This window comes from Aulonocara sp. 'chitande type north' Nkhata Bay, linkage group LG13 (assembly GCF_057382095.1).
Source record: "Aulonocara sp. 'chitande type north' Nkhata Bay isolate Kocher_YH1m ecotype deep benthic linkage group LG13, A_spYH_male_GT1.1, whole genome shotgun sequence".
Lineage (NCBI taxonomy): Eukaryota > Metazoa > Chordata > Actinopteri > Cichliformes > Cichlidae > Aulonocara > Aulonocara sp. 'chitande type north' Nkhata Bay.
Genome location: NC_141356.1, coordinates 13,790,752 through 13,801,354, shown reverse-complemented (window position 1 = coordinate 13,801,354; position 10,603 = coordinate 13,790,752). Strand labels below are relative to the sequence as shown.

The following is a 10,603-nucleotide window of genomic DNA, read 5'->3' as shown; positions in this document are numbered from 1 at the left end:
GAGGATGGCAAACTCTTTTGGCATGTTTGCATCAGCGACGTGTTTAACTTTATGTTTTTTGCAGTGCCACCTGTAAAGGGATGTGACATAAGGTAGCATTTGAACTATGATATCTCGGTATCACTAGAGTAACATAGGAAATCTTGTCTTGTCAAATGTATAGTACCTACATTACCAAAAGGTGTCCCTGTAAGGACGTATTTTGAGCCAGAGAAGGGAAGAATAGTCGATTAGAGTTCAATGATGCTGTAATCTCAATACGTGCAGCTTTTGGGTGCTTGTTTAGCTCAGTGTGTCGAGCAGGCCACCACATGCCATACAGCTGAGAGCGGCCGGCCCGGGTTTGAGTCCATCCCATTCGCCGCATGTCTTTCCCTCTTGCTCTGTTTTAGAAAAGGCTAAAATAACAGCATCTTTTACACATATAGTTAAAAACCTTAATACTGGTTGTGAGAGAAATATGTGAGACTTTGCAACTGCTTTGCCTACTCTGTCTTTTATTAGTTTACTACCTAAAATTCCATAAGCACCTTTAACAGCTGCACAATAATATTTACATACTAATCACAGAGCGCGACAAATGTGAAAATAGAGTTTCAACGTGCGTTGTATGCCCTTACAATATATTTTGACATCCAATGAAGAACAGTTTGGAGACAAACACACTCCGAACTTTAAAGAGTGTATAGTTAAGACTGGCTCATGTGACCCGAACCCTCCTTTAGTTACACGGCAATGGGCCTAGGCTGTTGGGAGCTTCCCATGATGCACTTCTTTACTCATCTCTTTTCACACTCTGTTTTTAATCATTCGTTATCATTAATCTGTCTTTTTTTTACACAGTATGTTTTTTGTCCTGTCTTTCTGCCTTCACCCTCAGCCGTTTGTGGCAGCTGGCTGCCTCTCCCTCAGCCTGATTCTGCCAGAGGTTTCGTCCTACTGTCACCAAGTGCTTGCATGCAGGGGGTCTTCACTTTGTTCAGGTTTTCTCAGTGGTATTGCAGCATCTTGGCAGAATAAAGCACCTTGAGGTGACTGATGTTGAAATTTGGCCCATATCAATAAAACTATATTAAAACGAACTGTTCCTTTGATCTGACAGCATGAGGGGCCAGTATAATATTAGTATTAAACTGTTTCATTATGATACATGATACACCGCCAGTGTGTAAACTTTAATCTGGATTTTGTCCTAATAACAGGTGAAAAATATTGAGATATTTTCAGGCTTTAAGTGCACACGGGTTATGAAAAATAACTGCTACAGTGGTGAGCCACTGTGAAAATGCAGGGTCTGTAGAGTGTGAAACTATGCAAACATATATTTATGTCCATATGCACAAATGCCAGAAAAAAAAACACTCCATGTTCAAGTATTTATTAAAATGTTTTTACTGCAGCAGGAGGTCCTTTTATACCCATTTTCATGACACGGTTCTCTGTCATGTTTAACCGCATACAAGACAGGCATACTTCAGCTCTCCTTGTATGCCTTTACCCTTCAGCTCAGCAGTAAAATCTTCAAGGATGCGATTCTGCATTTGACTGCTGCTCTTGGTTGTTATGCAGTCCTGATCTTTTGGAAAATATGCAGTTGTTGCTCCTGAGACTTGAATAGATGCTTCTAGAAAGCAAGAGCAAGACATAAGTTCAACCTCATATCTTAAAATTTACATACAGTTTCTGGTATTTAAACTCTCTGTTTAGGGCCACTAAGATTACACTTATTAAAATGCAATGAAAAAGAACTTTGCAGAGAAAATTGCAAGCACATTTGGATATGACTGAGTCGTTGGGAGCGACTCCCTGCTTTGACCTCAGCTGCAGATTCATAGTAATAAGAGATGAATAAACTGCTGCCTTACCGATGCACTCAGCCAGCTTGTTTCCTCCTACGTACTGGCTCTGCCACTGATATCCTGTTTGCCCACTACATTCATCAAAAACACGTCTTTTTCTCAGAAAACCAAAATCATAACCCTGTGAAAAAAGACTCGTATTACTCATCCCACTTTCCACTATATGAATCATGAAAAACTGAAAAATATATGACAGATGCTGGTACATGCATGTACCACTTACATAGTTGCACATGGGTTTGCAGTAACGTTTGTTGGCAACAGTGGCACATGCTAGCCCCCCGTTTTTTGGCACTTCAGCTTCCTTGCATTGTGTTGGCTCAGATCCTTGGCATTCTGTAAATCAATGAATCGTGAACATTTATATATTAGATGTCTATTTCTTCTGTCTTTCCTGTTTCTTTAGTTCTGCATTATACCAGAGCTTCTGTTCAAAAACAGGGAAAGTAACCTTATTTTAAATGTAAATGTTATTTTCAGAGGGATTGTGTTCCTCAGTAAAGTTAAGGGTGACATGAAAAGCCACTTGGCAGTTACTACTTTCAAGGGTCCTTCTGTGCATAGTAGACTACAGTTCATCTTAATAAAGCTTCAGTTCCAAACCAACCACTCGTGTGCCAGTGATTCCACTTCATCAAGTATTCCTCAAGGAATGTGCTCATTTTCTTGTACTCTAGAGCACTTCTGAAACCAGTTGTTTCCAAACCTTTTTTGCTAGGCCCCCTTTGTTTTACATGAACATCTTTGCGCGCTCCTCCAGCCACATACACCTATATTTTGTTTTCAAACTCCATTGTAGTTTATTTCACACCTCAAACCTTTTGTAAACAATTAATCAAATAAAAATGAACAGCAATAAATTAAAGGTAGCAATAAAATAAACTACTAACTCTTTTATGCTACGTCCACACCTACACAGGCAATTTAAAAAATGCAGCTTTTTATATGCTTCTGGGCCTTTTGTCCACATGTAAAAACGGCATTTTGGGTCACTGAAAATGGAGATTTTTAAAAACTGCTCCCAGGGTGAAGTTTTCAAAAAGTTGGTTTTTGCTTTTAAGTGTGAATGAGGAAAACAGAGATTTAGTCACACAACGTCAAAGGTGTGCACCTTTTTTGACGTCACTAACCTTCCGATCAGTAGATGACGTGCTCTCCTCCTGCACTACAGCCACGAGGTGGAGTAGTGAAGGTTAGTAATAAAGAACTATAGCAGCTAGGACGGGCTATGAATGGATGGATGGATCTAGCCTTAAACTCAACTACACACCCCAACATAACCAGCCTCTGGATGTGGTTCCCAATTATGTTTCAGACTCAGTAACATGAGGAGGGTCCAGTGGGAGCTCTAATGTGATCCTTACATAAATCCTCATCTGGATAAACATAAATTTCAGTTTGGGGGATCATTTTAATCGCAAACTAAAGTAAATATTAGTCATCTAGTTGTTAATGACATTCTGCTTCTTGTTCGGTGGTACTTTATTAGTGCGTCTTGTTTCTAATGAATATATTCAAGAACTTTCACGCCTCAAAATGGGCTTTTGGGAAGAGACTTGTTTTTTTTTCTTTTTAATGGCCCTTAAATATACAAAAATACATTTTATGCTTGAGTGAATGAAACTCCATTAAAAATGGTTGAAAATTGACATTCAAGTCGTGGCAGTTCTCCTTTGCATGAAGGCCAAAATGCCATTGCTGAGCACCAATATTTATTTTATGCAGAAAAAAAATGCATTTATGTATTTGCACTGCCGCTTATGAATCTATTAAACGTTATGATCTTGCTTAGTGCTTCTTTTTTGTTGACAACTGAGTTACAATTATTTTAAGATGGCTAAAATTGGATTACTAAGCTATGAATGTCATGAAACGTCTGTGTGCAGGCAGGATAGGACCCAAACGGGAGTATTAAATACACGGGGAAGGACACAGGGAAATGCATACTGACACAAATACACAGAAGGATTACTAGGAAATGAGAACACACGGGGAACACAGCTGATACGAATTAACAAGACGCCACAGGGGAACTACACCGAACATGAAAACACAAAGCTTTCAAAATAAAACAGGAAACTGTCGAATATCACAAAGGAGTGGGAGAAAGATAAGAGTGAGGAAGGGAGAGAGACATTACACAAAGGGAGACAATACACCATAACATGACCTGGGGACTGGGAGGACACAACATTCGGGGAAATGAGAAGGTCTAAGGAGATAAACATAGATGGGAAACATGGAATGACACACACAAGGAAGAGAAGATGGGCACAGAAAAGGGAGATAAGGGACAAGGACTGACACACCTAAACACATACAGAAGCGGACACAGACATGACGGGAGCCTAAATGTACAAAGGTTAACATAGAATAAACTCAGGATTACTACTAAGATAATAAACCATAACACCAAAGGTCAAGAAAACACAATATATATTCTTTTTGACACTGGTTCACCCTCATCCCAGTTACAGTTAAACACTAAATAAATAAAAATATACTTTAGTCAACTTTTAAATGTATCTTCCACTAATTTAATGAAAGGGTGAAATACTTTGAGTGGACTCAAGTGGATGCGATGTGCAGTTAAGAAATGGTCGCGTCTAAGACATTTCAGCAAACCTGAGGTTGTGAGATCAGCAGTACTAGTCAATGTTTCTAATCAAACTGCTAACACCGTGATCAATAACTTCTTCATGTATAGCAGCAGGTTGTGTAACTGAAACAGAACCACACATTTCTGGCGTTTTTGACAGAACTGGCTTCTTTTTAAGGTCCAATGCACAAAACTGAGATGAGAACAAATGTGGAATTATAGACTGTAAACATCAGTCGTTAGGTTATATTTACATTCATATCAGCCTTTATTTTTAAACATTGATCATTTTATATTTATGTTGCAATGGTAACTAAAGCCTAACACTTATAGTTGTTCTAACAGAATTGAAGTGAAATGCAGAAACAACACAAACAGTCGCACATGTCGCTGGCTCATCCTCCTACCTTTCAGCTGGTGTTTGTGCAGAGTATCCGTCAGATTCCTCATGTAGAGCTCCAGTGCAGCTGTCTGCTGTGCAGTCCAAGAAGATGGTGGGTTTTCGCCACACTCTACTGCCACCTATTGGTTAATATCAATTTAGTTTATATGGAAAGCAAATGGAGAATATTGTCAAGTTATTTATTTTCCTTTCCTTTCTTTACCGTCACTTAATTTTAAGTAAGTAAATGACGTGAGTATTTATATGCATGTATGTGGAAAGACAAATTAATAACTTGCACTGAGATCAGCTGACAAACGTTCCCAGAGTTCAGCTTGTGAGCTGCAGTTGAGCGGAATAGTTTCATGAGCCACACAGGAGGACAAGACTGCAACCAGGCACACAAACATAAAGAAAACCCCAATGTAATATTCATCTTCTCTTTTACACCTTACATTTTAATCTTCCTTTAGCTGCATATTTGTATTCCTCATGTACACTCTGCCTGTGATCTCACATTAAGATAAACATATGTAAATATGAGTTTACCTGCAAGTGAGCAAAGCCAAGTCAGTGTTGCCTTTAAAGCCATGGCCACTAAATGAGGGTTTTCTGCCCCAGAACTGAGAACTCAAAGCTATGACAGGTGAATTTATTGACTCAGTCTGTCAGGGCAAAGTTTACAGAATTGGTAAATACTGTTGTTTTCAGCTGCGATTGGAGTCAGCATCTGCCAGCATTTCCTTGACTATGACGTAACATGAAAGTGAAAAAGATTAATTATTGAGCACCTTTACAAAAAAAACCAAAAAAAAAAAAAACCAGTGTCACTTATACATACAGTATACAGGAACTCCAGAAATTGTTCTTCTCTTAGTAAGAGAGTTGTTTTCAGTATGCATGTCCCTGCTTTGTGCTGATGGGGGAGCTGGAAGCACACACTTACTGCTCCAATTAGGGCTTTGTGCTGTTCTGCTTCAAACTGGATGTCACTACTACTTCTTAGCTGCGAGACCATTATGGAGCCAAATGTCAGAATGTGATTCAGACACACACCCTCTCACATACATGTGCGCACAGCAGCCCATCAGACACACTGGGTGACTTGGTGTCAGCCAGTAGTTGTGCCACGAAGGATGACTGTGTAAATAATTCACGGTGGATGTTATTCATTATGGATGTCTGATGATCTGCGAGAAAATGAATTATTGAAGCTTTTAGGAAGAGTGATTGAGCTCATTAAGATGGAGGGTTGCCTTCTTTGTTTGATTTGACTAAAAAAAAAGAAGAGTTCCTCCCTGTCTTCTTACCGACTTGTCCTCTACATCCTTCTATTCCTTGTCCTTCTTAAGAAAATCCTTATTTTGTGAATGCCGCCTGGAATTCTTTCTATAAAAAAATTTAACAATAATACATTTCTTAAAGTGTGAACCTATGATTTTCTTCATGTTGCAATGGTTTGCACAACAAAGGGCAGTTACTGTCGGGGAAACCTGTGTTGAAGCTTGCTATTTACTTGCATCAGCCTTTGTAGAAGTTTGAACAGAGAGAGCAAAAGAGAGAAAAAAACAACAATCATCTGGTGAATTATGAAACTGCAAGGTCAGACGTACAGTTTTATCCATTTTATAAAAATGTCTGACTGAAAATATAAAAGTATAAAATATAAAGGTCTTCTGGTACAGCAGTAAGAGTAAAGTCATTTTTCATCAGCTTGTTCTGGCATACAGTCCTTCATGTAATTCTACAAATCCCCCAGAAATGAATCATTTTAAGTTATTCAGTAGCATTGAAGCAACAACATAGCCCTTTGATGCTGTGATTAAGCATTTGGTAAAGGACATTTCGAGTACCTATATCTTTTTGAAACATGCACTGGAGTTAACCTAACTCAACCATCTCTACCACTTGCTTTTGGCTTTTTTATTCTCAAAAACTCCACTGAATGATGATCTGCACTTTTCATTTAGCTTCCTTTTCTCATTGCTAACTTCCTCAGCTAAGTATAATTTAAGTATATTGTTTAACATGATATAGTGTCATAGGGTTAACTGAGCAGAATTAACTAGCATGTTAAGACCTTTAGACCAAATGCCTTTTTCATACACACATTTGTAATGTAACGTATATATACGTACCCAAAGGACTGTGATTTAGCAAAAAAATGTTTCCCCAAAAAATACATTATGAAAAAAATTTAATTGCCATCAAGCAATCCAAGCTTGTCCTGATGTTTCTAAAAAAGAAAATGAAGAAATAGAGGTTCTGAGTTCATCCAGATTCCAATTCCTAAGAGATGGCAGCAACAGGAACAATTTCATGATTTGATCCAGAATTTGAAGCGGTATGACAGCTTTTTGGGACCACTTCTGATGAAGGCAGAGAAATAATTTCAGAAAGCCAACTGATCCAGTGTCTAGCTGTGTGTCTGAGGTAAAATAGTCATATTTGATCATTTCCACATCTGCATTTGTTCTGCACCGGCACGTTTTCAACTACTGAGAGCACACTTGCTGCCACTTGTTGCAGTGGTCTGATTGGTCATATCTGCATGTGAAAAATAAAGCTTGACCCAAAAAAAGCTGCCGAGCCGCTGCTGAACTGCTAGCTCGGCAGTGGTATCCTTTGCTCCAACTGGTTTTAACTTCGGTTGCTCACATTGTAATTGTGAATCATTTAACTTGCCCATTGTCTTCTCAACGTTAATGATTATTTTGTTTAAAATCCCTTTTTAACAGTAACCCTATGTGTTCTAAAGAAATGCTTGTCCAGTGTTTAAATGTGATACCAATGGATTTCTTTTTATTTTTTACAAGCATCCATATGTGGTGAGTTGGGAGTGAGACCTATTTCAGTATTGCCATCACTTGGCATGCCAAAAACATCAGTTAAACGAGGCGGCAGTGGCTTTTACAAAATTAGGGAATCAGTACAGACTGTCATCTCTGTTTAAAGATGTTCCAACATAAATGTCTCATTTGATGTCTGTGATGACTTTAACCCATTTTCAGGCAGACCTCTAATATAAGACATTAAGAGTAAAAGTTCACTCATTTCTAAACCCTGGTTAAAGGTGTAGGACCTGTTCTCCTGCAGTAGAAAAGGCTACACTTCTGAAGAGACTGAGTTTTAATTTGATACAATCAAATAGAGACATTTTGAAAACTGTAAAGGACTTTAAAATTCATTCTTTTGCAGTATAAACTGTTTATCTAGAAATATGGTAGAGGTGTGTTGTGTTTAAAGATGGGGTTTAAAAAAAGTAATCTATTACACTTCATCCCTTCCTGAGCACCAGCAGGCCTCATTACCAAGTAATGCAGTATTACATACTGATCAGAGAAAGAAATTTGTTACACTACTTATTGGTTTACTTTCACATTACTATGTGAAATAACCTGAAATGCATTGTCATATAATCAGTTAACTATATAAACCTATTATTACTACTACTCATTAGAAGGTTCGGTGTTCGATCGCTGGCTGCTTCAGTCTGCAGTTATCCTTGGGCAAGATGCTAACCCCAGGTTCTCTCCAACTCTTCCATTGGAGTGTGAATGTTAGATAGAAAGCACAGAAAAGGTGCTGGTATGAATGAGTAAATGAGGCAAGTTGTATGAGCTGCTTTGAATGCTATAAAAGAGTATAAAAGAGCTATTTAAGAACCATTTCATATATATACATAAAACACAAAACTGACAACAAAAAGTAAAGATCAAAACCAGCACAAAAAGAGTTTAAAGCAATGATTACTCCAATTCTGTTTATGGGTTCTTGGTTAGCGTTAGCACACTGTCTGTGCAGATGTTTGCCAAGAGCCAAAGTTAGCATAATGGACGCAGCTTGTCTTTTGTGCATATTGTATAATGTGCATAATGTCCATATCTCCACTCCATAAAAGCTGGAGGCCCCTCCACCATTTCCCTTCTCCTGGTATGCAGACATTTGAAGATCCTTTGCAACACAAGTAACAATTTTATTTTAACAGTGATGTAATTACTGAATTTTATAGAGCAATGTGTTACTTTAGCACATTACTAGAAAATGCAATTTGATCACAATAACACATTCCAAACATTGCTTGTGTTTATAAAAAAACTTTCTGTTTATCCGAGACTGGTTTGCAGGGGCGTGTCCCCAGCCACCGCCTACAGGTTATCCAAGACATTCCTGAACCTCTTCCTAGACATGCCAAGAACACCTCACCCAGGACACTAAGGAAGCAGATCCCCAAACCACCTCAACTGGCTCCTTTCATATGGAGAAGTGGCTCTACTCCGATTTCCTCTCAAATGACTGAACTCCTCATCCTATTTCTAATGGAGAGGCCAGCCACCCTTCAAAAAGAAGCTCATTTCTGCTGCTAGTATCCTCAGTCTCATTTTTTTTGTCACTACTCAAAGCTTGTGACCATAGCTCATGGTATGAGGAATTAGGTCAACTAGTAAATTGATAATTTGGCTTTTATGCCCTCACCATGAATTGCTACCTTACATGGAATATGGCCCCGTCCACCTGGAGAAGGTGCTATAGGGGATGACTGTCCAGGCCCCAGCTATCTGGAACAAAATTACACACCACAGAATTATTCTTTAGTGTTATTCTTTACTATTGTTGTCACTGTGGTGACCTCATAGCTGGTTATGGCCATGTTTCCAGGGAAAATGATTGGCAGATTTAAATGAACTGTTTGCTATAATAGGAAAGAGAAGCTCATTTGAACCTTGGATCCACTCCCCAAGCATTCTCCTTCTTCTCCTGGATTTATAAGTGCCTGCTTGCTCCACACGTCATGTCGTTCTCATTTCCGTGTCCTACCCTGCTGCCAGGACTGGCCTGTCGTGAAACCGCAGCCTTGGACCCAGCTGTTGCTTTATATCAATAAACATTTTTCATTCCCATTTAAGGTTGTGGTCCTTCTTATTGGAAGAGAAAGGATGGTACTTATCTTTATACTTCCTTTATTTAGATACATCTGGAAAGCTTTTTAGTAAACTTAAATAAATATGGAAACAATAAAAACTAAAAATCCACACGTTAATCACACTGAACACTGGTGCTCCACAGGGGTGTGTACTGAGCCCTCTCCTGTACTCACTCTACACCTACGACTGCACAGCCACTAACAGCTCCAACATCATTGTGAAGTTTGCGGACGACACTACAGTGGTGGGTCTTATCACCAACAGTGATGAGACAGCTTACAGGGAGGAGGTCAGCGCCCTGACCCACTGGTGTCAAGACAACCATCTCACCCTCAACGTTGCAAAGACAAAGGAGTTGATAGTGGACTTCCGGAGGTGCAGAGAAGTACACACCCCCATCACCATCAACGGCGCTGCTGTGGAGAGAGTGAGCAGCTTCCGGTTCCTTGGAGTACATCTGGCTGAGGATCTTACGTGGTCAGTACACACAAACAAAACAGTGAAGAAGGCGCAGCAGCGCCTCTTCTTTCTCAGGAGACTGAAAAGATTCGGCATGAGCCCCCACATCCTCAGGACCTTCTATCACTGTGCCATTGAGAGCATCCTCACTGGATGCATCACCACCTGGTATGGCAACAGCACCGCCTACAACCGCAAAGCTCTCCAGCGAGTAGTGCGGTGCTCTGAACGGATAATTGGAGGTGAGCTTCCCTCCCTCCAAGACATCTACAGGAAGCGGTGCCTGAGGAAAGCGGGGAGGATCATCAAGGACTCCAGTCACCCCAGCCATAAACTGTTCAGACTACTTCCATCAGGAAGGAGGTTCTGCAGCATCCGG

General features: G+C 39.6%; 1 protein-coding gene across 1 annotated transcript; it reads right to left on the bottom strand.

Moving 5' to 3' along the window:
• Positions 1–1,362: 1,362 nt before the first annotated feature.
• On the bottom strand, positions 1,363–5,500 carry LOC147315827 (uncharacterized). The gene is made up of 6 exons (XM_086258062.1): positions 5,390–5,500; positions 5,140–5,228; positions 4,866–4,980; positions 2,083–2,195; positions 1,866–1,980; positions 1,363–1,624 (listed from the first exon to the last, which is right to left on the bottom strand). The coding sequence occupies exons 1-6, from the start codon at positions 5,430–5,432 to the stop codon at positions 1,449–1,451; spliced, it is 651 nt and encodes a 216-aa protein (XP_086114188.1). The 5' UTR covers positions 5,433–5,500; the 3' UTR covers positions 1,363–1,448.
• Between the last annotated feature and the right edge of the window lie 5,103 nt (positions 5,501–10,603).

Bases quoted from the DNA above. Each gene is read 5' to 3' on its own strand.
- LOC147315827 (XM_086258062.1), bottom strand. From the start codon at position 5,432: ATGGCTTTAAAGGCAACACTGACTTGGCTTTGCTCACTTGCAG. The intron at 5,229-5,389 runs GTAAACTCATAT...GCCTGGTTGCAG, and splicing joins TTGGCTTTGCTCACTTGCAG to TCTTGTCCTCCTGTGTGGCT. The intron at 1,625-1,865 runs GTAAGGCAGCAG...CTTGCTTTCTAG, and splicing joins CAAGCTGGCTGAGTGCATCG to AAGCATCTATTCAAGTCTCA.